Raw genomic sequence first — 27,183 nt, 5'->3', positions numbered from 1 at the left:
TTATATGGGATGATTTGTGACAGGAATTAAATAATGATAATGCCACTTGGACAAAAAGGCAGAATCTAACAAAGCTTTGGGATTGGAGAGTATTTTTGTAGATTTAAATGAAACTATAAATTACCAAAACTACTTCTGGTTTCTTGAACTTGGTGTTCTTTTTACGCTTCACTATCGGTGGATTCTTGAGAAATCTACAGCTTATACTGTAAATCCATCTGCTGTAAAATTATTATTTATCTTTTTCCATTACCAAGAATTAAATACCCGACTAAAATAAATAATGTTATCAAAATAATAAATCACAAAAGTCAATTAAAGATGCTAGGAAATGGTTTTTAAGATCGAAAATGTTGGAAATCAATCTAAAATAAATGTTATTCATGACATTAAATTTATCCAGCATTCACTTCCAGGCTTTGATTATGGTGCATGTGTGTGTGTGTGTGTGTGTTGTGTGTGTGAAGATTCTGCAGGTTTTCAAATTATTCAGTGATTTTCCTTTTTCTGTACCACATGATTGGATCCTGGCAGCAGGCTTGTCTCTTTAATTTATAAGATTGCCTTTATTTGGCCACTGTGGAACAGTCAGTAACATTGGTAGCAAAGGGCATGCAGAGGAAAGATGAAATATAGCAGCTAGCACACCCACACTATATTCTGCCAGTGATAAAAATCCTTTGTCATAGGCTCCTTTTGAGTTATAAATGTACAGTACATCACCAACAGAATGACATTTACGTTCAGCTTCTCCAGTTAAATCACCAAATGATACTGGTTTATTTATTTCAAATCTTTATGTGAAAAGAAAGAAATTTATTGGTATGACCCTGCATTAGTAATCTTTGAATCTGATCATTGCGTAGTTCTCAAGGTGAACTGTTCTGCACTTATTTTGCTTTAACAATGTCTTGCTGAGATTTTTGACACTTTATAGATTATTGCAAATTCAATGCATTCTCTATTGGCCATGATTTAAAAAATGTTATCATGCAGAATATAACTGATCGTTACAAGTAAGTGGAATTATGTTAAAATACAGTTTTGAACTATAATGCTTTTGAACAAAGAAAAACCCTTGGTTTGATACCAAAAATGTGAGTCCTGTAATGTTGAGTTTATATTGTATTTGTTTAACTATATGCGTGTACACAAAAGCACAATTTTATTCTTGTAGTGTAGATACTTCAGCCATGTCTTGCCCACTATATGCATCCTCAAGTAACCCTCTTGTTAATCTCCATCTTAAGTTTTCTCTGTATGTCTCTGCATGAGGCTTTTTTTTAGTTTTTCGTGGCACTGGCTTTGACAGTGTTTGTTTGGGTGTCTTTCCAAAAAGTAATCAATGGTTAGAGTGCACAAGAAGTTATCTATTCAATCAAGAGATGGACAGGCTTATTGGCTAAATGTCTGCACTTCCAAACATTGGGGTTTCAATTGCATTGATCATTCTCCCTGAAAACACCGCTACGGTACAATTCTGGCAGGTCTGTTTACAATTAGCAGTTAGTTCACTTTTATTAATTGCCCATTTATTCCTTTGAGGGTTTAAAAACAAAACCTAGAACAAGTCTGCAATATAACATTACCTATTTAGAGATGCTAAGTACATTAGCTACCACAGTAAATGTTTGAACAAATGATTACTTTTGCATTTTAAAAAGCTTTGGCCAAACATGGTATTAGGTAATAAAAAGGAACTGGAGATGCTGATTTATACCAAAGATGCACAAAAATGCTGGAGAAACTCAGAGGGTCAGGCAGCATCTCTGGAGAAAATTGGTAGGTGATGTTTCGGGTCGGGACCCTTCTTCAGACTGATTGATGGTATTACAGTGCCCTCCATAATGTTTTGGACAAAGACCCATCACTTATTTACTTGACTCTGTACTCCACAATTTGAGATTTGTAATAGAAAAAAATCACATGTGGTTAAAGTGCACATTGTCAGATTTTATTAAAGGGTATTTTTATACATTTTGGTTTCACCATGTAGAAATTACAGCAGTCTCAGCAGCAGATACATAGTCTCCCCGTTTCAATGCACCATAATGTTTGGGACACATGGCTTCACATGCGTTTGTAATTGCTCAGGAGTGTTCAATTGCCTCCTTAATGCAGGTATAAGAGAACTCTCGGAACCTAGTCTTTCCTCCAGTCTTTCCATCACCTTTGGAAACCTTTATTGCTGTTTATCAACATGAGGACCAAAAGTTGTGCTAATGAAAGTTAAATAAGCCATTATGAGACTGAGAAACAAGAATAAAACTTTAGAGACATCAGCCATACCTTAGGCTTACCAAAATCAACTGGTTGGAACATCATCAAGAAGAAAGAGAGAACTGGTGAGCTTACTAATCGCAAAGGGACTGGCAGGCCAAGGAAGACCTCCACAGCTGATGACAGAAGAATTCTCTCTATAATAAAGAAAACCTCCCAAACACCTGTCCAACAGATCAGAAACACTCTTCAGGAGTCAGGTGTGGACTTGTCAATGACCACTGTCCACAGAAGGCTTCACAAACAGAAATACAGAGGCTACACTGCAAGATGCAAACCACTGGTTAACTGCAAAAATAGGATGGCCGAGTTACAGTTTGCCAAAAAGTACTTAAGTTCTGGAAAAAGATCTTGTGGACAGATGAGACGAAGATTAACATAGAGTGATGGCAAGAGCAAAGTATGGAGGAGAGAAGGAACTGCCCAAGATCCAAAGCATACCACCTCATCTGTGAAACACGGTGGTGGGTGTGTTAAGGCATGCGCATGTATGGCTGCTGAAGGCACTGGCTCACTTATCTTCATTGATGATACAACTGCTGATGGTAGTAACATAATGAATTCTGAAGTGTATAGACACATCCTATCTGCTTAAGTTCAAACAAATGCCTCCAAACTCATTGGCCGGCAGTTCATACTACAGCAAGACAACGATCCCAAACATACTGCTAAAGCAACAAAAGAGGTTTTCAAAGCTAAAAAAAATGTCAATTCTTGAGTGGCCAAGTCAATCACCCAATCTGAACCCAATTGAGCATGCCTTTTATATACTGAAGAGAAAACTGAAGGGGCCCCCAAAACAAGCATAAGCTAAAGATGGCTGCAATACAGGCCTGGCAGAGCATCACCAGATAAGACACCCAGCAACTGGTGATGTCCATGAATCGCAGACTTCAAGCAGTCATTGCATCCAAAGGATATGCAACAAAATACTGAACGTGACTACTTTCATTTACATGACATTGCTATGTCCCAAACATTATGGTGCCCTGAAATGGGGGGACTATGTATAAACACGGCTGTAATTTCTACATGGTGAAACCAAAATGTATAAAAATGGCCTTTATTAAAATCTGACAAAGTGCACTTTAACCACATGTAATTTTTTTTCTATTACAAATCTCCAATTGTGGAGTACAGAGGCAAATAAATAAATGATGGGTCTTTGTCCCAAATATTATGGAGGGCACTGTAGGTTGTATTAATAGAGCTATTTAATTTGAAACAATACCATTTTGTCTTTGTCCAAAGCATTTGTTTGATGGACATAATGGAATCCAGTTTTGATCCTACCATATGGTGGATGATATATCAAGCTAAAGATTTGATGATGGACTACAGTTTAAACAATGTTGGTTCCTCCGATAATTGAAAGGGACAGGATCGTTTCATTTTAAAGGTGCAAGAACTTCAGGAAGATTCGTGAGGAGTTTGTAAATTGGTTGAAGAGGTAGTTGTGTTTCTACTGACAAATGATTTCAGTCTGACAAATTGGGGAAGACCAGGTTGTGCATATAAATCTCATTAGAATTGGGTCAGGTTAGATAATAACCAGTGAAACAAGCTGCCGGTTCATGTGTAGGAAAAGTCTCAACCCGAAACGTCACCCATTCCTTCTGTCCAGAGATGCTGCCTGTCCCGCTGAGTTAAGGCCCTATCCCACTTTTCCGAGTTACTCACAAACTCTCCCAAGTTTTCCCCTTGATTCGAACTCGGGGAATGTCGGGTAATGTCGGTAGCGAGCCCGTAGGAGTCCGTAGATGTTTCGTAGCGGCTCGTAATGCCAGCCGTAGGAACTTGGGGCATCAGGTAAGTCGGGACGTTTTTTCAACATGCTGAAAAATGTCCACAAGTTTTTTTAAAAAAAGAGCCCAGAGTACCTACGAACGGCTATTACCGTAATTCTCCGAGTTCGAATCAAGGGGAAAACTCGGGAGAGTTCGTGAGTAACTCGGGAAAGTGGGAAAGCCTTTAATCCAGCATTTTGTGTCTACCTGCCGGTTCATGTAGTTCAACTGGGGTCCTGGTGAGTCGGGGGAATGTGACAAACATTATTTTAGGTTAGTTTAGAGATACAGCATGGTAACGAACCCTTCGGCACACCGAGCCCACCTCAACCATTGATCCCATTTTCTCGTCCACTCCGTGCACTCTGTGGGGCAATTTTCAATGACCAAATAACCCAAAACCTGCATGTTTTTGGGATATCGGAGGAAACCGGAGCACCTGGAGGAAACCCAGGCAGTCACTGGGAGAACGTGCAAACTCCACACTGAGAGTACTCAAGGTCAGGATCAAACCCGTATTTCTGGCATTATCAGACAGTAGCTCTACCAGCTGCGCCACTGTGCTGCTATCTGGTAAACCAGATGCTAAATTCGCAGAATCTCAAAATAGTCGGTACGCCGTCTAACTACATTTTATTGTGTTATGAAAATAACAAGATTATTCATCTCATTGTGGCTTGGGTGATAATTTATTACTGTCTTCTGAATCTCAAAACAAAATGTTGTAGTTTTTGTTTTCCATTCTTTTGCAACATCTGTTTAGGAGTTTTAGTTCACCTTGTATCTTGCCTTGCCGAAGGCAGTGGGCGATGTGCAGGAACTTCCTTGTTGTTAAATAGAGAGAAATCCAAGGCACATGTTGATAATTTTAACAATGAATGAAGTTTAACAACTAGAAAATGCCAGAAACACCAGCTAGTTAGCATCAGTGGAAAGAGAAAAAGCTATCATTTCAGGCTGAAGATCATTCAATAGAATTGGGAAAGAGATAGATTGTAGAAGAGTGTCATCCCAAAGCATGGTCTATTAATTTCCATCCATAGAAGCTGCCTGACCCATTGAGCTTCTCCAACACCTTGTATTTTGCACTAGTTTCCAGCATTTACAGTTCCGCGTGTGTCAGGTGCGAAAATAATACATTTTAATTGCAAAGTAAGTTGGGTGGAATGGGCGGAACAAAATGAATATTTGCGAAAGGCTGAGACCAAATGAATAAATGTGCCAACTAGGATAGGATTATGCTTCTTTTTTCTTTCATGTGCCACTACACTAATAATAAGATTGTGGGACTTGCCCAGCAGGCCAAACAAGTGAATCACTGCTTCACCTGCAAATGATGTTTGGCTTTGTTGATGCTGGGCAAGTAAAAGATGAAAGCATGGTGATTGCAATTCATCTGCAATGACATAAGAGATAGATGGGTGAGGCAGCATCTATGGAGCGAAGGAATAGGTGACATTTCGGGTCGAAACCCTTCTTCAGACTGATGTGGGGGGTGGCAGAGACAATAGGCTGTGGGAAAGCTGGGAAGGGGAGGGAAAGGAGGGACAAGGCAAGGACTACCTGAAATTGGAGAAGTCAATGTTCATACCGCTGGGGTGTAAACTACCCAAGCAAAATATGAGGTGCTGCTCCAATTTGCGGTGGGACTCACTCTGGCCATGGAGAAGGCGCAGGACAGAAAGATCAGATTCGGAATGGGAGGGGTTGAAGTGCTGAGCCACCGTGAGATAAGGGTTGGTTAATGCAAACTGTGCGGAAGTGTTCGGCGAAGCGATCGCCAAGCCTGCGCTTGGTCTCACCGAGGTAGAGCAGTTGACACCTAGAGCAGCGGATGCAACAGATGAGGTTGGAGGAGGTGCAGGTGAACCTCTGCCTCACCTGGAAAGACTGCTTGGGTCCTTGGATGGAGTAGAAGAAGGAGGTAAAGCAACAAGTGTAACATTTCCTGCTTCTTGTATGGGCTCCTTTCTTCTTCCCGCCCCCACCCCCACATCAGTCAGAAGAAGAGTGTCGACCCGAAACATCACCTATTCCTTCGCTCCATTACCCGCTGAATTTCTCCAGCATTTTTGTCTACTTTCGGTTTTTCCAGCATCTGCAGCTTTCTTAAACATAAGAAATAGATGGAGTTGTTTCCAGGAGATACAAGGAACTGCAGCTGCTGGTTTACAAAGAAAAGACACGAAGTGCTGTAGTAACTCAGCAGGACTGGCAGCATCTCTGGCGAACGTGAAATGATCGTGACATTTCGGGTCTCGAATCCAGCACATCGTGTCCTATAATTTTTAGTTTAGAGATACAATATGGAAAAGGCCCTTCAGCCCACCGAGTCCACCCTGACCATCGATCACCAGTTCACACTCGTTCTATGTTATCCCACTTTCTCATCTACTCCCTCCACACGAGGGGCAATTTACATAGACCAATTAACCTACAAACCCGCACGTCCTTGTGGGAGGTAACCTGACCACCCGGAGGAAAATCGTGAATTCACAGGGAGAACATGCAAACTCCACACAAACATCGCCAAACGTCAGGATTGAACCTGGGTCTCTAGTGCTGTGAGGCAGTAGCTCTACCAGTTGCACCACTGTATCACCCATTCTGCCACTGTGCTGCAATAAATGATTTATTTAAACCTAATGTAGTTGTAATAGTGATTATGTTGTGCAGTTGGCATGGAATTCAGAAACATGCTTAGGATTTTAGTTAAAATAGGATATTTATCTCCTCGCCACAAAGAAAAATTGGATCGGAACCTGTCTGGAAATGACACAATTTTTCCTCATAACCATCAAGATGTTTATGACTTTGACATAAATGCAGAAATCCCCAAATCCCACCAACCTAAAATCTCTAGACTGCAGGTTCTGAATTTTAGCAGTTGTATTTACCCACTGTATATTTTTTAATTAGAACAATTGCATTGTTTAAAGGCTACGCAAGTGCTAATGTTTTAGATACAAATATTAAATTATTAATTGGTCAGCTTGTGCATGATTAACAGACTTATTTCTTTGCCTCCAGGATGCAGATGGTAATAAATAGATTGAGCAAGTTACTCAAACCTGGAGGAATGATATTGTTTCGGGATTATGGTAGATATGATTTGTCTCAGCTTAGATTGAAGAAAGGTAAGGTTTCAGTCTTTGCCTGAAATGTATTTTATTTGATATTTTCCTATCACATGCTCATTTTGTGGTCATATTTTTCTTTCTAAAAATCTATTTTACTGTCTTTCCTGAGTAGTGACTCAGGTCATGCGCAACTCCATGACAAACGTCCCAGAAAATCATGACGATTGTGAGTAAAGGTTACAATTTTCATTCAGATAGTGAAGGATTTATACGTGGGTTCCACCAGGAGGTGATGGGGAAGATTAACATCGATTATTCTCAGAAGGGATTCAAAATTCTTTTATGTGTAGGAATTCCTTCTCTCCAGAGATGCTGCCTGTCCTGCTGAGTTACTCCAGCATTTTGTGTCTACCCAGAATTATTTTATTTTCTGCTCATCACTAAAGACTGGAATGATTTATTTCTAATCCGTAACAGTTAATAATCTTCAACAAATTCAGTTACTGCCTGCTTTAAACTGCAAGAGTGTACTGATCCATTGTTCCATAGACACAAATCAAATATAAATGATGAAAGTTATTTATCCATCAGTGTCTGGAATTCTGTTGTCTTGATGACTCTCTTCTTTTAAGAATAGCACTGTTATTCTCAACTGGTCCAAGTACAATCTTCCCATTTTCATATGACCATAAAACATAGGAGCTGAATTAGGCCATTCAGCCAATTTATTTCCCCTCTCCGCCCCATTCTCCTACCTTCTCCCCATAATCTCATAATCCTAATAATTTTGCAGCATGTAAATGAAACACCAGGTATTGTGCTCAGAATTGCAAGGCAACGTCCTTTCCAACCGATAGCTTAACTGCAAAATACAAAACATTTTTGTGATGGGTGCAGGGATTGCATTCGCAATACTTGTATGTATGATTGGAAAAAAGCAAGTTCAGCATTTCATCTTATCATAATGCATCACGGTTACAAGGTTAAGGTCGGTTTATTGTCACATGTACCAATTAAAGTACAGTGAAATTTGAGTTTCCAAGGCATCAAAATTTAGCTTCCAAACAATGGCTGTTCATCACCAAATAAGGTTAGATGGCGAGGACTATTCACCTAGCCTATGAACTTGCCTGCTTTCTCTTTGGATGACAATTACTTAACAGACTTTATTAAAATGAATCATTTTACCAGTGTGCAAAAGAATAAAAAGTGTTTAACTCTCATGTGTACTGACATCGGAACAGTGAAATTCTTACTTGCAGGAGCATAGTAAACACAAAACATAGATAACATAGTCAATTAAAAAAAAATGTATATATTAAAAACCCCAGTGTTAGTGCAAAAATCCTTAAGTCCTTAGTGCAACCAAGACGGTTCCTAGTTAGTTAGTGTTTAAGAGCCTAATGGTTGTTTTGAATGGTTGTTCATGAACTGGGTTGTCATGGTATTCAGATTTGAATCTGCTGTTTCCTAATGGGAATATATACATTAAACTAAAATATTATCCAACATATTTTCAGTTTAATTTCAAACCTGCTAATAATTACATTATTTTTCTCAGGTCGTTGTTTATTTGGAAACTTTTATGTACGAGGAGATGGTACTCGTGTTTACTTCTTTACTAATGGTATGAATGCTAGCAGACAACTTTAAACCATAATGTTCAATCAGGAATGTTATAATTCAAAATTTATTTCATAACTAAAGAAATCTGCAGTTTCCACACAAATGTGTGAAATTTGTGGATGTCTTTATTTATGAAAAGGTCATAAATTAATTGACACCTTGCCTGCCTGTGGAATAAGTATAGAGTCACTAAATATTCTATAAATATTCTATAACTATTATATTGTCTGATAGTGGAAGTGAGATTCTGTAAACACCTAATAGGAGCGTAGGCTATTTTAAATCTCTAATATTTGAGCAGTCTATCCAATTTCTTTGCATGGGACTGGTAGAAATGTTCAGACACCTTCTAGAGAATGTCATTCATGGGAACATTTTGCTCTAAACAGAATACTCATATCATATGATTTATATCATATGTCACAGAGCAAAAGTGCTGAGCCAGATTGTACTAACCTGGATTTGCTTTCCGAAATACACCTATGCTAGTATTTACCTGCCTTTAATCTTTAGTCTATCTTTAATCTGCCTTTAATCTATCTTTAATCGGACCTTACTGGACTTTATCTTGCACTGAACTTTATTCCCTTTATCCTCTATCTGTACACAGTGGACGGCTTGATTGTAATCATGTTTAGTCTTTCTGCTGACTGGATAGCACACAAGATAAAATTATTTCACTGTATCTTAGTGCGTGTGCCAATAATCAAAACTATCCAGTCCAGCTGCACAGATCACAGACACGCAGACCAGTCATACATCGGAGTCAAGCAGCATTGTCCAAGTGCCAACCAACCTTGAGCAGTGAAGGTTTCTTGCAATACTTAGCCACTTCACTGTGTTACGATGTTAATATTCACATAGTGAACAGAATTTTTAAAATGCCCCTTTGCAATGATGTTGAAAATCAGATCGCTGCGTGAGTTTCTTTTCTGTTCCTGCTCATAGTAATTTTTGACCAGTTCACAATTTTATGTGTAGACACTAAATATATTTTAGCCTGACTGCTAATTAAAGCATCTTATTGTTATAATCAATTTTTATTGAACATGTTTTCTTTTACAGAAGAGATTGCACGTATATTCATCTCGGCAGGTTTGAAAGAAGTTCAAAATGTAATGGATCGACGACTCCAAGTTAACCGCAAAAAGAAAGTTGCAATGCATCGTGTTTGGGTGCAATGCAAATACCAAAAACCATTCACAAAAGATTTACATTAAAGTTGCAGATATTTTTTAGATTTCCTTAAATTAATATTGCTAGTGTCTTTTTTGCACTGTGCAGTATGGCGGTTACACCCCTCCTTTGAATTGGCAAGTGATACAAAAGTTTCTATTTGATATTCTTGATGTATAGGTCCATTTCACTTTTGAATTCAAAAAATACATGAGTGTACTGAATTTTCTAAATGTTAGAGATGTTTTCCTAAACAGTCTATAGAGATGCACAGAGTCTCAATGGATCAATTTTGCTTTTATGGTCACATGTGCAAATGCACAGTGAAATTATTTTCTTACATACAATCCAGTATAGTATTGCCATACCCAAGCACATCCCCAATGAGCTAATTGTACAGTAATAGTCTACTGAGCCCGCATTAAAACAAAAACCATGTTTTGGCGCTATTTACAAAATCCTGTCTGTGCATTAGTCTTTTACCCTGTGCATGTGTTTGGCCTGCTGCCCTGCCTGTGCTTGAAACTGCAATGCTTTCTTAAGTCCGACTGTGTTTGGAAGGAATACATGCTTTATTAGGTCTGACTGTGTTTGGTTCAAAAGTTCCGCTCATTTCGTGACTTCCGCTTAGTGGACAGGTCTTGCTGATTGCGTAATTTCCTGTAAGTGCAGAGGTCACGCTGATTGCGGAGGTGCCGCTAACTGTGGCAGCCCCAAAGTGGAGAGGCCGCCGTGTGAGTATTCAAGAAAGTTTACTGCCATATATATGGTGAGTGAGTGTGAGTGTCTGGTCTCAGTGACTGAGCTGCCAGCCAAAGAATCCATTTGGCCCACAATGTCCATACTAGCCCTCTGGAAACCAGTCCCTTCGGCCCAGAACACCATGCTAGTGTTGCAGAAAGCCCCCTTCCCACTCCCCCACTGGCCAGCAATATTGGAATTGGTGGAGAGATGGAATGTTGCGTTGGGGGACCAACCACCCGTATGAAGCTGGGACCCAACAGGTCCCACTTACTCTAGTGATTTACTGAACCTCTCTAATCCACAATGAAATGTCAGGTTTTTTTGCAGTCCAGGAGTCAAATTAGTGAAATTCACGACCCTCAATGTGCGAAATAAGGATAGAAGAAAATAGAATTTGTATTTCTTCTATTCCTATCTCACACCTTTTGTCTTTTCATTTCTGTCCTTTGTCCAACCATTTGCCTATTAAAAATCTCAAGTCAAGTCAATTTTATTTCTATAGCACCTTTAAAAACAACTCTTGGTGACCAGCTTCTTCCGTGCTACATACGGTGGTACATAGATCTAACAATACATACATAAATACATACATACAGCGCTCCCTCGGAGGACCTCAAGAAACGCTTGTGAGTAAAAATAAGTTTTATGTCTAGACTTAAAGGAGTCGATGGAGGGGGCAGTTTTGATGAGAAGAGGGATGCTGTTCCACAGTCTCGGTGAAGTCTAGTCTAGAGGCTAGAATCGGGGTGATATGGTCCCTTTTTCGGGTGCCCGTCAGAAGTCTTGCTGTGACGTTTCGGACCAATTGCAGGCGGGACAGGGATGATTGGCTGATGCCAGTGTAAAGGGAGTTGCAGTAATCAAGGCGGAAGGAGATAAATGCGTGGATGATCTTTTCAAGGTCGTCAACTTGGAGGAATGGTTTGATTTTAGCTATCGTGCGAAGCTGGAAGAAGCTAGCTTTTACCACAGCATTGACTTCTTAGTCAAACTTCAATGCAGAGGTAAATATCACGCCAAGGTTTTTGATGTGAGGTTTGAGTAAGGAGGTTAGGCTTCCAAGGCTGCCTACTATCATTTTGATGGAGTCTGAGGGGCCGAGTAGGATGACCTCAGACTAGCTCTTGTTTAGTTGGAGGAAGTTCTGGGCCATCCAACACTTTATATCCTCGAGGCAGTGCAGAAGGCCGAGTAGATTTGATCGGTCGTTGGGTTTCAAGGGGAGATAGAGCTGTGTATCGTGGGCATTAGCAGTGGAAGGAAATGCCGTGCCTTTGAATGACTTGGCCTAAGGGGAGCATATACAGAGAGAAGAGAATGGGGCCTAGGATGGAGCCTTGTGGAACCCCGCAGCAAAAGCTAGCTGGGGAAGAGAGAGTTGCCTATCTTTGTAGAGAAACTCCTATCTTTGAGGTAGGAGATGAACCAGCTCAGGGCAGTGCCATCAATACCAACCCCGTACCGGAGACGGTCAATTAGGATGGTGTGGTCCACTATATCAAATGCTGCGCTGAGGTCGAGAAGGAGCGGGATTGTACAGTCGCCGGAGTCAATGGCGAGAAGCAGGTCGTTATGTAGCTTCAACAAGGCAGACTCTGTGCTGTGGTGGGTCCTGAAACCTGATTGGAAACTTTCCAAGGTGGTATTTTGGTGTAGGTAAGGCATAAGTTGACTTAAAATTACCTTTTCAAGAACCTTTGAAAGGAAAGGCAGTTTGGAAATAGGTCTGTAGTTGCTAGGCATGGTGGGGTCTAGGTTAGGTTTTTTCAGGAAGGGCTGGACCACCGCGTGCTTGAAGCAGGTTGGAATGGTGTCAGTGGCCAGAGAACTGTTGATGATAGAGAGGATGCTGGGACCAGCTATTGCAATGACATCCTTCAGAAGGGCAGTGGGGACAACGTCGAGGGGGCAGGTTGCAGGTTTCATAGTGGAGACCAGCTTTACAGGTAAGGGTAGAGTAACAGGTTGGAAACAGTCTAATTTTGAAGAACAGACCAATGAGAGCTAGGTCATGAATAGGGGGGGAAATATTTGTTCTGATGTTCTCAACTTTGCTGGTGAAACATAGAAATTAGGTGCAGGAGTAGGCCATTCGGCCCTTCGAGCCTGCACCGCCATTCAATATGATCATGGCTGATCATCCAACTCAGTATCCCGTACCTGCCTTCTCTCCATACCCTCTGATCCCCTTAGCCACAAGGGCCACATCTAACTCCCTCTTAAATATAGCCAATGAACTGGCCTCAACTACCCTCTGTGGCAGAGAGTTCCAGAGATTCACCACTCTCTGTGTGAAAAAAGTTTTTCTCATCTCTGTTTTAAAGGATTTCCCCCTTATCCTTAAGCTGTGACCCCTTGTCCTGGACTTCCCCAACATCGGGAACAATCTTCCTGCATCTAGCCTGTCCAACCCCTTAAGAATTTTGTAAGTTTCTATTAGATCCCCTCTCAATCTCCTAAATTCTAGAGAGTATAAACCAAGTCTATCCAGTCTTTCTTCATAAGACAGTCCTGACATCCCAGGAATCAGTCTGGTGAACCTTCTCTGCACTCCCTCTATGGCAATAATGTCCTTCCTCAGATTTGGAGACCAAAACTGTACGCAATACTCCAGGTGTGGTCTCACCAAGACCCTGTACAACTGCAGTAGAACCTCCCTGCTCCTATACTCAAAACCTTTTGCTATGAAAGCTAACATACCATTCGCATTCTTCACTGCCTGCTGCACCTGCATGCCTACTTTCAATGACTGGTGTACCATGACACCCAGGTCTCGCTACATCTCCCCTTTTCCTAATCGGCCACCATTTAGATAATAGTCTGCTTTCCTGTTTTTGCCACCAAAATGGATAACCTCACATTTATCCACATTATACTGCATCTGCCAAACATTTGCCCACTCACCCAGCCTATCCAAGTCACCTTACAGTCTCCTAGCATCCTCCTCACAGCTAACACTGCCCCCCAGCTTAGTGTCATCCACAAACTTGGAGATATTGCCTTCAATTCCCTCATCCAGATCATTAATATATATTGTAAATAGCTGGGGTCCCAGCACTGAGCCTTGCGGTACCCCACTAGTCACTGCCCGCCATTGTGAAAAGGACCCTACTCCTACTCTTTGCTTCCTGTTTGCCAGCCAGTTCTCTATCCACATCAATATTGAACCCCCAATGCCGTGTGCTTTAAGTTTGTATACTAATCTCTTATGTGGGACCTTGTCGAAAGCCTTCTGGAAGTCTAGATACACCACATCCACTGGTTCTCCCCTATCCACGCTACTAGTTACATCCTCGAAAAATTCTATAAGATTCGTCAGACATGATTTACCTTTCGTAAATCCATGCTGACTTTGTCCAATGATTTCACCACTTTCCAAATGTGCTGCTATCCCATCTTTAATAACTGACTCTAGCAGTTTCCCCACTACCGATGTTAGACTAACTGGTCTGTAATTCCCCGTTTTCTCTCTCCCTCCCTTCTTAAAAAGTGGGGTTACATTTGCTACCCGCCAATCCTCAGGAACTACTCCAGAATCTAAAGAGTTTTGAAAGATTATTACTAATGCATCCACTATTTCTGGAGCTACTTCCTTAAGTACTCTGGGATGCAGCCTATCTGGCCCTGGGGATTTATTGGCCTTTAATCCATTCAATTTACCCAACACCACTCCCGACTAACCTGGATTTCACTCAATTCCTCCAACTCCTTTGACCCGCGGTCCCCTGCTATTTCCGGCAGATTATTTATGTATTTCTTAGTGAAGACGGAACCAAAGTAGTTATTCAATTGGTCCGCCATATCCTTGTTCCCCATGATCAACTCATCTGTTTCTGACTGCAAGGGACCTACATTTGTTTTTACTAATCTCTTTCTTTTCACATATCTATAAAAACTTTTGCAGTCAGTTTTTATGTTCCCTGCCAGTTTTCTTTCATAATCTATTTTTCCTTTCCTAATTAAGCCCTTTGTCCTCCTCTGCTGGTCTCTGAATTTCTCCCAGTCCTCTGGTATGCTGCTTTTTCTGGCTAATTTGTACGCATCATCCTTCGCTTTGTAGTATAATGTAGTAAATTCTTCGCACTTAGCAGGGGACCCAGCTAAGCTGGTACTGGGGGCAAGATATATGACAGAGGTAATGGTACTAAATTGGACCTTGGAGTTTTGGGAAATAAAGTCGGAAAAGTATTGTGCTCTATCAGACTTTACTGCTTCCTGATATTTGAGAAGATTGTTTCTCAGAAGTTCAAAGGAAATTTGAAGCTTATCAGATTTATACTTCCGTTCTGATTTTCTGCGCTCTCTTCTTAGGGCTCTGGTGGTGTCATTGAGCCAGGGCTAGCCTTTAGGCTTAGGCTTTTTCATTTTAAGAGGAGCAACAGAATCCAGGATGGAAGAGCAAGTGGTATTGAATAAAGAAATGAGGTCATCTGTGGATGACCAGTGCTGAGATGGAGAGGAGACGCCTCGATGGTGCGGATGTCGGGAGCAGCTATGAGAGCCTCAGAGAACTTACTGGCTGTCGAAGAGATCTGCCAGACAAGCATCAATAATTTCTATATATAAATTGGGAGACCAGACGATAGCACCAGGTCGAGTGTATGGCCAAGCTTGCGCGTGGGTCCAGTGGTAAGTAGAGTCAGATTGAAGGACTCAACCAGGTTCATACATTTACTCACAAGAGGCTTAGTAGGACAGCAGACATGAATGTTAAAATCACCAAGAATCAGGACCCGGTCAAATTTGGGTATAAGCTAGAGATAAGATCAGCAAATTGTGTGATAAAGTCCTTATGCATTTTTGGTGGGCAATACACAAGAACAATTAAAAGTGGACAGACTAGACCAACTATAATTAGTTGATTTTCGAAGCTGGAGAAATGATCAGCGTTCAGGAGGCGGCAGTTGAGATGTTTCTTAAATACCGTGGCAAGGCCCCCCCACTGTGTCCGGAGAGTCTAGGCGAGCTGAAAAAGTTAGTTGTCAGGTCAGAGTTCCACGAGTGGAGCAACCTCACCAGGATTAAGCCAGGTTTCTGTGACCAGCAGGAAGTCCAATCCACGTGTGGTGAAGAAGTCGTTGAGGATGAAGGTTTTGTTCAGTAAGGATCTTGCGTTGATCAGGGTCACTTTAGCAGAGACTGCAGGTAAGTTGTCTGGTAGCGGCTCCCCAGGTTCAGGGAGACCACGCCACTGCGTTTAACACATGGCCTGGCTGGGAGCTCGCAGGCTGACGGACCAGGGGCCGGAAAGATCGACCGGAGAGAGGCATATCTGGGCTTGAGGGACCGCTGATGGATGGAGCGGTATGGCCGACCAGATCCGACTTCACAGCGCTGGGCGAGGTAAGCTGATGTTGAATGGGCGCAGGTGAGATTCTCCAACCTTTCCAGGGCGCCCGCGCATTTACTCCACCTCCTGGCTTGGCGTGTGCGGCAGCGGCCGCAAGGCCGAGCCCGTACACCCACCAGGAGCCGATCGAGGAGCGAACGGTAGGGGAAGCTTTGTCCGGGTCTCAGTCCTGGGCTTCGGATGAAGACCTCGACGACAGAGGCTTGGATGTCCAGGAGTGTTTGGCGTACGTAGACCAGGATTGACTGCAGGCCATATGGACATCCAGACGGGAGACGACGGGCAGCCAAACACAACGGCGCTGCCATCTTGGATCCAAAGTTATCTGGATATACCCATGACTCGCCATGTTTTATCCTGCCCATCATTCTTCCAGCTTATCTCTCCTCCACCCCCCCCCTCCCTCCCCAAACCGTCACCATTATCCATCTGAGAAGGGTCCCGATCCGAAACATCATGTATCCATGTTCTCCGGAGATGTTGTCTGATCCACTGAGTTACTCCAGCCCTTGCATCTTTTTTTCAACTAAATCTGTTAGATAAGCAGATAAAAACTGTGCACAATACTCCAGGTGTGGCTTCACCAATACCCTGTACAATTGGAACAAATGTTTAGCATTACATGTTGATGCATATGGAAAATGGCCGAACAAAACATTCTACTGCAGCCATATTGTAAATTGAGGCACATTCGTACTGTATATTGAATTTCGTCTGCCACTGTTCTATCCATTTCCAAATGTTGTACAGTTTTTATTCCCTGTTCTTTAGTTGCTGTGTTAAGAACAACTGATCCTGCCCCTTCCAATTTGACATTGTTTGGCACAGTTTACAAACCTGGATCACATGATAACATGAAATTGAAGTTGCAGTAGTGGTATGATAGGAATGGGGAGGATGTTACAATATGTGACAATACGTTGGGAAGCTGACTCCACTCCATTGAATTTCAGGTTTCACTGTGGCACTTGGGTTTCACTTAGGCAGTGGGATAGCTATCATCTCAAGAGAGGCAGATTGATCTTAACACATGTTAGTCATTCATTTAAAGCTATTTTAACATGGCCTTTTAACTTGATCTTAGAGCCTACAATTCTTTTGGTCTTCCTGGAATTTTCCAACAGATATAACTTACACAGCATTAACATTAACAAAGTCATATGAGTCCCAATGAGGACTCAGTAATTGCCTACTTGTGAATAAAGTTTTGTTCACAGTACTTCTGCCAAAGATTAAATAGCACATTTAAAGTGTCATCTACATTTTGGACCTGTGATCTATTAGATCAATAGCATAGCACTTGGCTGTCATATGTTAGAGAAAATACTAAACCTCTAATGATAAGCCTCAGTTAGATCATTGTGACCAGTTTGACTCACCTCGTCAGGATAGGTGTAAGGAGTGGGGCGTGTTTTATTGTCACATGTCCCAGACAGAACAATGAAATTCTTACTTGCAACAGTACAGCTGAATATGAAAACATAGTGCTCTGGAAATAACATAAGAGACACAAAAAAAGTTGAATGCACACACAAATATATTATACGTAAAAACAACCAGTAAGTGCAAAAAGACAAAAACAATGCCCCGTCTATGTAGTTCAGAGCTTATTTGGATTTTGATGATTGCTGTAAGGAAGAAGCCGTCCCTAGAAACATAGAAAATAGGTGCAGAAGGAGGCCATTTGGCCCTTCGAGCCAGCACCGCCATTCATTGTGATCATGGCTGATCATCCACAATCAGTAACCCTTGCCAGCCTTCTCCCCATGTCCCTTGATTCCGCTAGCTCCTAGAGCTCTATCAAACTCTCTACTAAATTCATCCAGTGAATTGGCCTCTGCTGCCTTCTGTGGCAGAGAATTCCACAAATTCACAACTCACTGGGCGACATTTCTTTTTTCTCATCTCAGTTTTCAATGGCCTCCCCTTTATTCTTAGACTGTGGCCCCTGGTTCTGGTCTCTCCCAACATTGGGAACATTTTTCCTGCATCTAGCTTGTCCAATCCTTTTATAATTTTATACGTTTCTATAAGATCCCCTCTTATCCTTCGAAACTCCAGTGAATACAAGCATGGTCTTTCCAATCTTTCCTCATACGACTGTCCCGCCATCCCAGGGATTAACTTCGTGAACCTACGCTGCACTGCCTCAATAGCAAGGATGTCCTTCCTCAAATTAGGAAACCAAAACTGCACACAATACTCCAGATGTGGTCTCACCAGGACCCTGTACAACTGCAGAAGAACCTCTACTCCAATACTCAAATCCTCTCATTATGAAGGCCAACATGCTATCAGCTTTCTTCACTGCCTGCTGTACCTGAATGTTTACTTTCAGTGACTGGTGTACAAGGACATGTAGGTCTCATTGCACTTCCCTTTTTCCTAATCTGACACCTTTGAGATAACAATCTGCCTCCTTGTTCTTGCCACCAAAGTTGATAACCTCACATTTATCTACATTATTCTGCATCTGCCATGCATTTGCCCACTCGCTCAACCTGTCCAAGTCACCCTGCCACCTTCTAGCATCCTCTTCGCAGTTCACACTGCCACCCAGCTTTGTGTCATCTGCAATTTGCAAGTGTTACATTTAATTCCATCATCTAAATCATTAATATATATTGTAAATAGTTGCGGCCCCAGCATTGAGCCTTGCGGCACTCCATTCGCCACTGCCTCCCATTCTGACAGGGACCCATTTATTCCTACTTTTTGTTTCCTGTCTGCCAACCAATTCTCTATCCATGTCAATACCCTACCCCCAATATCATGTGCTCTAATTTTGCCCACTAATCTCCTGTGTGGGACCTTATCAAAGGCTTTTTGAATGTCCAGATACACTACATCCAGTGGCTCTCCTTCATCCAGTTTACTTGTCACATCCTCAAAAAATTCCAGAAGATTAGTCAAGCAAGATTTCCCCTTTGTAAATCCATGCTGACTTGGACCAATCCTTTCACTGCTATCCAAATGCGCCATTATTAGTTCTTTAATAATTGACTCCCATCATCTTCCCCACCACCGATGTCAGGCTAACTGGTCTATAATTCCCCGTTTTCTCTTTTGGTCCTTTCTTGAAAAGTAGGATAACATTAGCTACCCTCCAATCCACAGGAACTGATCCTGAATCTATAGAACATTGGCAAATGATCACCAATGCGTCCATGATTTCTAGAGCCACCTCCTTGAGTACCCTGGGATGCAGATCATCAGGCCCTGGGGATTTATCAGCCTTCAGTTCCATCAGTCTACCCAATACTATTTCTTGCCTAATGCATATTTATTTCAGTTCCTCTGTCTCCTTAGATCCTCTGTCCTCTAGTGCATCTGGGAGATGGTTTGTGTCTTCCTTAGTGAAGACAAAACTAAAGTACCTGTTGAACTCTTCTGCCATTTCCTTGTTCCCAATAATAATTTCACCTGTTTCTGCCTTCAAGGGACCCACATTTGTCTTTACTAATCTTTTTCTCTTAAAATACCTGAAGAAGCTTTTACTATCCTTTTTTATATTCTTGGTCAGCTTACCCTTGTACTTCACCTTTTCACCCCGTATTGCCCTTTTTGTTACCTTCCGTTGTCATTTGAAACTTTCCCAATCCTCTGGCTTCCCGCTACTCTTTGCTATGTTATACACCTTTTCTTTTAGTTTTATTCCATCCCTAACTTCCCTTGGCAGCCACGGTTGCCTATTACTCCTCTTAGAAATCGTAGTTTCGCACCTGCACGGAGGTGGCCCCTGGGCCAGTGGTCGCTCTTCTTTGTACCAGGGCAGCAAAGAAGTTCAGCAGCATCCCAGGCGACTGAGCAGCCCTCTTCAGGACAGCACTGCTCACCCTAGTAAGGGAGGGGAATAGAAAAGGTGCCCTAAACATTGCCTGCCCTCGACGAACTGGCCAGCAAGCCGCAGCTGGCAGTTTAAGCCTCACCTGCAGTCGCAACTGTAAACAAAAAAAGAAACTCATCTTGGCCACATGGAATGTATGCACTCTCATGGACAGAGACACCACAGCAAGGCCCCAGCGAAGAACAGCCCTTGTAGCCAGGGAACTGGCTCAGTGCAGGATTGACATTGCTGCTCTCAGCGAAACGTGTTTTGCCGATGACGGATCAGTCTGTGAACCGATGGGTGGTTACACGTTCTTCTGGAAAGGCAAAGCAAAGAACGAAGATCGGATCCATGGATTGGACTGGCTATATGGACATCCCTCTTATAACAGATGCTGGATCTTCCTACAGGAGTAAATGAACATCTCATGAAGCTTCGTCTCCCCCTCCCCTCTTCTTGCAACCTGACTATCATAAGCGCTTATGCCCCCACTCTGACCAGCAGTGATGAGGTCAAAGAGAAGTTCTACGAGGACCTTGACTGTATGTTGAAGCAAACCCCTGCCAGCGACAAGCTCATCCTGCTAGGGGACTTCAATGCCAGAGTCGGCAGTGACAGCCAGTGCTGGGAATAGGTGATGGGACCTCACGGCGTTGGAAAGATGAACGGAAATGGTCTACTCCTCCTGAGTATCTGTGCAGATAATCACCTCACCATCACCAACACCCACTTTAGAAGGGCCAACAAGTACAAGACCAGGTGGATGCATCCCAGGTCCAAGCAATGGCATCTCATCAAGTATGTTATTGTCCGCAGGCGGAACATCCGTGATGTTAAGATAACCAGGTCCATGCGGGGAGCTGAGTGTTGGACGGATCACAGATTCGTCAGGTCAATTTTCAACCTGCATATCCCTCTGCCACAGCGCAAGACATCTAAGCTTCTCCGTGCATCATCAGCACCGAGATGCTCAAACCACCAGATGTCACTGAGAAGTACCAGTCCCAGCTGACTGCTCATGGACCATTGACAGGCGACCCAACTGAAAAGTGGAACCAGTTCAAAGAGCTGATGACAGAGTCAGCTAAGGAAGTGCTTGGACGCAAGCAGCGAGTGCACCAGGACTGGTTTGATGTAAACAATATGAAATAACCAAACTCATATGGGAGAGCCAAAAGGCATTCATCGAGTGGCAGAACGACGTATCCTCCATCTCCAAAAAGAATCACTTTAAACACCTGCAGAGCAAGGCACAGAAGGTGCTACGAGAGATGCAAGACAGCTGGTGGGCGAGTAAATTAGCGATGTTACAAAACTTACCTTCAGCGGCGCTGCAGTTCTGCCACTGGCCGTGTGCATGACTTTGGTGCCTTTGAGGAGGGGGGGCGGGATTAAAATCCAGTTTTCTACCGCCTGTCCGAGGCGGATTTCCTCGGGCTGCTAGCTGATGCAGAAAAATCGTTCCGACTTCCATTCCCGATTTTTTTTTTTAAATCGCGAGATAATTTCATAATTACATTAAAATAAAAATGACTTCTAACGCCGTCAACGCTTGCAAAGTGACGGATCTCAAGTACGGGACAAAACACGATGTAAGTCGTCTATTTTACATATAAACATGCTTCTTGGGATGACTTTAATCAATCCTCTATAAGCGAAAATGTGATTTGGGCTCCATACGAACCGGCAGTGTTTTTCCTGCTGATATGGGGTTCAAATTCACCGCAAATGCAACGTTCCAATCGATCGCGTTCCAGAAGCAAGATGATTAAAATGCCCATTTTTTTGGGAGATAAGCCGTCTAAATTGTCTATATTTTGTCTTATTCTCTCTCTCCATGATCATTATTTTTAAACTAAATATTCACAACAGTTTGAGTCACATGTATTGTGCAAAAAACAATAATTTGATTATATTTTGGGTGGATGTTTCTAGATTAATTTATGGGAATTAAACATTAAATTCCTTCCATCTGGGATATAAATTAATGACAGTGAGATTTTAAAATCATGTTATATTGTGAATTCTTGTGTGAATGGGATTAGTTTGTTATTTGGATACTTAGGCTATTTAAAAAAATTATCCTTAAGAAATGGAATCTACAGGACATTGTTAATGGGAAAGTAGTGGGCAGAAAGGCATGTCATGTGTGGTTTGAAGAGCAAAAACTTGTAGTTTACAATGCCAAAATTGAAAAGTTGAGGAAAAGCAAGGTGTACAGAGTTGCTTATTGGTTACAATCTGAGGAGTATGATGATGCTACTGATTATGATATGCCAGTGTACCAGCTAGCAACTGATCTTCTCCATAAAGACTTGGTCTGTTGCTAGAAATTGTAATTGTAATTTACCTATCTGTTACGGATTTACAGCATATAATACAATAATATTAAAGTTCTGATCTTGAGAATATCACATTTTTGAATTTTCAAGGCAGTCTGGTTGTTTATTACTATTTCTGTCACAACAGTCAATTTTGTAATTAACTACAATTAGGTAATTAACTAATTATATGCTTTAATTTCAGGTCATCCAAGTAAGATGTTTTATATTTGTTTCAGAATGCTTCAATCTATAATAACTGAAAATGTCATTCAGTTCTCTTGATTTTTAAGAAAGATGGGCTTTTGACTGTCCTCGATCACAGCTTTTGTGTTAAGTCAATGGAAAAGCAATAGGGAACAAGATGCTAATTTCCAGGTATGAAAATTGCCATAACTTTTTTAATACTGAAGATATGAAAGTGAATTAGGTGTCAAATTAAACTTCTTTTTATGCTTTATCTGATGGAATAAATTGCAGACTTGATTTTTAAAATCTCAAAATTTTGTAACATTGCTAAGTAAAGCTAACGAATGTCAACATTACACAGACAGGAACAATTCTAAGCAGTTTTTCAGTTTGATCAAGGTTGTGTATGGTCCACCCAAGCTGACCCCCTCCCCCACCCCCCCCCCCCCCCCTCCTTGCAGCTGACGGCAAAACCCTGCTCAAGGATAAAAGCAGCATCACAGACAGATGGAGAGAACACTTCGCCAACTTCCTCAATAGACCCTCTGCCGTTGACCCAGTCGCTCTCGACCAGATCCCACAATAGCCAACACTTGACGACCTTGACATCCACCCATCTTTGGAAGAGATTTACAAGGCCATTAGTCAAACCAGCACAGGCAAGTCATCAGGTATGGACGGAATCTCTATTGATCTCTACAAGGCAGCAGCTCCTGAGACACTAGACGCCTTCCACAACATCTTGTCCAGCATCTGGGAGACAGAAAGTATGCCCGATGAATTCAGGGACGCCACTGTTGTCTCCTTGTTCAAAAACAGAGATAGCAAAGCTGACTGTGGCAACTACCAAGGCATCTCCTTGTTGTCCATCGCTGGAAAGATACTGACCAGTGTCATCCTCAACCGCCTAATCAATAAGGTTGCGGAAGCAAGCTTGCCAGAGTCTCAGTGTGGTTTCAGACCTGGTCGCAGCACTGCTGATATGATCTTCACAGTGAGACAGAAACAGGAAAAATGCATCGAACAGAAGATGGACCTCTACGCAGTCTTCATCGACTTGTCAGAGGTCTTTGACACGGTCACCCGGGAGTTGATACTTCACAAGCTCGGCTGCCCAAGAAAGTTCGTCCAGATCATCCTCCTCTTCCATGATGGCATGACAGAAACAGTTCTGGTCAACGGCGAAACTTCGGCACCTTTCGACATCTCCAATGGAGTGAAGCGAGGTTGCGTTCTGGCCTCTGTACTCTTCAACCTCTTCTTCGGCTGCGTCCTGAGTCACGCACTCCAGGACCTCGACCGTGGCGTGCACCTGAAGTACTGTCTGAACTGATCTCTCTTTGACCTTCGACGACTGAAAGCCAAAACCAAGACGCACGAACGGCTCATTCTCGAAGCCCTTTTTTGCGGATGACTGTGCCCTCATTGCTCACGAGGAGCCTAACCTCCAGTTCATTGTGACCAATTGCGGAAGCGGCACAGGCTTTTGGTCTCACAATCGGCCTCAGCAGAATGGAAGTCATCCACCAGCCGGCTCCAGACTCTGCAGCACCGCCCCCAAGTGTGCACATTGACAGCACACAGCTGAAAGCCAATGACTCCTTCAAATACTTGGGAAGTGTAATATCATCTGATGGCTCCCTGGACAAGGAAATCTCAACAAGAACCAGCAAAGCCAGTCAAGCACTTAGATGACTGCGTACACGAGTGTTGAACCACCACCACATCAACCTGTCAACTAAACTCAAAGTCTACAGAGCAGTTGTGCTTTCCAGCCTGCTCTATAGCTGTGAAACGTGGACCTTGTATAGGAATCACATCCGTCAACTTGAGAAGTTCCATATGCGCTCGTTACTGTCCATCATGGGCATTCGCTGGCCGGACAAAGTGCCCAACCTAGAAGTATTGGACAGATCCAGCTTCACAAGCATCGAGGCAATGATCATCAAAGCACAGCTCCGATGGACTGGGCACGTCATCAGGATGGATGAAACCCGCATGCCTCGACAGGTCTTCTACGGCGTGCTCTCCCAGGGACAAAGGAACCATGGGCGTCCCAGGAAGCGGCACAAAGATTGCGGCAAGGACCATCTCCACTATTGTGGTCTTGCACCCAAGCAACTGGAAGCCTGCGCCAGTGACAGAACACGCTGGTGCGCAGCAGCGCGAACAACAGCCTGCAGCTTCAAGGAGCGCCGCCTAGGGCGTCTTACCAAAGCCATGGAGAGGAGGAAGGCTGCTGCCCAGAACCTGCCAGCGATGACCTTCATCTGCCCCCACTGCCTTCAAGTGTGCGATTCACGAATTGGACTCGTGAGCCATGTCAGAACTCACCAGAATTGAGATTGAACAACCCAACATCGTTGTTACCGACGGGCCACCACCACTCTCCGATCCCTTCATGAGCTTTCTGTCCCGTTAATTCTGGTGTCTTTCTTGACTTTTCCTATACTCTCTTCCTTTGGTGTCCCCCCCCCCCCCCCCCCCCCCCCCCCCCCCCACTATTCAGTTTAAACCCACCCGTGTAGCAGTGGTCCCCCGCCTATTAAGGTGCAACGCGAACCTTTTGCACAATTCACCCTTACCCCAAAACAGATCCCAGTGGTCTAAGAATCTAAATCCCTGTGCCCTGCACCAGCTCCTCAGCCACACATTCAGATCCCCTATCTCCCTGTTCCTGCCCTCACCAGCATGAGGAAGTGGAAGCAAACTGGAGATAACCATCCTGGAGGTCCTGCATTTCAGCCTTCTTCCAGAAGTGGCGGCGCTGCCCTGGCAGCAGCGGCTCGCCTGCAGTCCGTTTGTTTTTACTTTATTGTGTTGTTTTTTTCGTTTTGTCTAGTTACGTTTTTGGTTTTTAGGTTGTGTTTATGTGGGGGGTGGGGGGTTGAAACAGGGCTTGCTGTCTCTCCCTTCGGGGGAATGCGACTTTTTTGTCGTATCCCCCTTCTCTGCCTCCGTCTGCGCTGAGGCCTAATGGCGGAGCTGGTGACCTCGAGACTCCGGTGGCAGAGCCAGTCAGGACTTGCCCTGGGCTCACTCCCGTGAGGGCGGTCCGGCTCGGGGCTGGAACGGCGCTCCCGTGAGGGGCTGTGATGCTCCCGTGAGGGCGGCCTGGCGCGGGGCTGAGACTCTCCCGTGAGGGGCTGTGGCGCTCCCGTTGGGGCGGCCCAGCTCGAGGGTGGAACGGCGCTCCCGTCAGGGCGGCCTAGCTCGAGGGAGGAATGGCACTCACGTGAGGGCGATCCGGCTCGGGGCTGGAACGGTGCTCCGGTGGCTGGGACGGCGTTCTGGCGGCGGTGACCTGAGTCCGGGGTTCAGCCGCGGGCCGGCGGCTGCGTCCGCTGGACTGGAGGGCGGCAGCTTCGACCACCCCGGGCCGCGGTGTTTGAGCCGGCCCGTTTGCGGGGTTCGGTGAGCCGCGGGACTGTTTGAACCATCGCCCGGTGATGTATCGCCTCAGCGAAGAGGAGGGAAGAGACTGCAGCCCTAAGATTTTTGCCTCCACCACAGTGAGGAGGTGCTTGGAGGACTCACTGTGGTGGATGTTAATTTGTGTTTATTGTTGTTTATTATTGTATTATTGTATGTATGACTGTAGGCATAAAATTTTGTTCAGACCGTAAGGTCTGACTGACAATAAAGGAAATTCTAATTCTAATTCTTCTAATTCTAGTTCTAATTCCAAGTCACGCTGCAGAATCTCTTTCCTCTTCTTCCCGGTGTCATTTGTGCTGACATGTGCTACCGGCTGCTCACCTTCACCCTTGAGGATGCTCGGCAATCGGTCTGTGACATCCTGGACCCTGGTACCAGGGGGGCAACACACCATCCTTGAATCCTGCCTGTTGCCACAGAAACCCGTCTGTATCTCTCACTATGGTCGGAGAGGCAGCATCCCTCCGAGCTGCTTCTTCGTCCCGTCCTCGCGGCCTACCATCGAGAATGGAGCGGCGTTTCCTGTCAGGATCGGCCGGGACTACAGCTTCGGCGGCGGCACAGCGCAAGGACACCATCACGGAGCGGAGCCACGGAGCGGGCGATGCCTTACCGGGTCGCCGTGCGGTAAGCTCCGGAGCGCTGTGGCCGCCAACTCCCAACATCGCGGAGCTGTGGCTACTGGCGGCACTGAATTTGGAGCGCCGCGGAGCCTGGGATCGAGTTCGCCGGAGTCGGAGCTCCAACCGGCGCGGCCTGGGGGCTACGAGTGCCCCGGTCTCCGGTCCCCGGGGAGGAGGCAGCCGCTCCAGACTTTCCCAGCCGCTTGAGGAATTGTTTCACCCGACGCTGGAGTTCCATCTTCACGGCAAGAGGACCCTAAAAATTATCGGACTGGATGCAAGGCCAAAAATGGGCCCCGACCTCGGGTGTTCCAGAGGAAGAGGACTTAACTTTCTGGTGCCTTTCCCCACAGTGGAAATTTTTGATTCTGCTGTGGGGGGACGTTTGTGCTGAACTCTATAATGTGTTGTGTCCATTTTCTTTTTTTTTTTTCTTTTTTTAACCTTTTTCTATGGAAACTTATTATTTAATTTATGTAAAGCACTTTGGTGTCAATGTGAGTTGACTTAAAACGTGCTATATAAATAAAACTTACTTACTTACTATGGAATCCCCAATTACCAAGGCTCTGCCTGACATCTGTCTCTTCGGCTTTGCTTCAGCGCCACGTTTTGACTCGCAGACCTGTCCGCCGCTCAGACTGGCAGTGTCTTCTGTCCTGACGGCTTCCAAGAGAGTGAACCTGTTTTCAGGAGGTACAACTCCCGGCGTCTCCTGTACTCCAAGCTTCCTTCCCTTC

General features: G+C 43.8%; 1 protein-coding gene and 1 pseudogene across 1 annotated transcript in view; both read left to right on the top strand.

Moving 5' to 3' along the window:
* The window catches only part of mettl8 (methyltransferase like 8), a 34,866-nt gene extending 24,839 nt beyond the window's left edge, over positions 1-10,027 (top strand). Inside the window, 4 exon segments of the mRNA XM_033024018.1 lie at positions 7,098-7,204; positions 7,320-7,373; positions 8,709-8,774; positions 9,839-10,027. Coding sequence (XP_032879909.1) covers positions 7,098-7,204; positions 7,320-7,373; positions 8,709-8,774; positions 9,839-9,993 — 382 coding nt within the window. The 3' untranslated portion in view covers positions 9,994-10,027.
* Positions 10,028-15,777: 5,750 nt separating this feature from the next.
* LOC116974879 lies at positions 15,778-24,513 on the top strand (annotated as a pseudogene).
* Positions 24,514-27,183: the final 2,670 nt, after the last annotated feature.

This window comes from Amblyraja radiata, chromosome 7, assembly GCF_010909765.2.
Source record: "Amblyraja radiata isolate CabotCenter1 chromosome 7, sAmbRad1.1.pri, whole genome shotgun sequence".
Classification (NCBI taxonomy): Eukaryota; Metazoa; Chordata; class Chondrichthyes; order Rajiformes; family Rajidae; genus Amblyraja; species Amblyraja radiata.
This window is presented reverse-complemented; position numbering and strand designations above follow the sequence as displayed.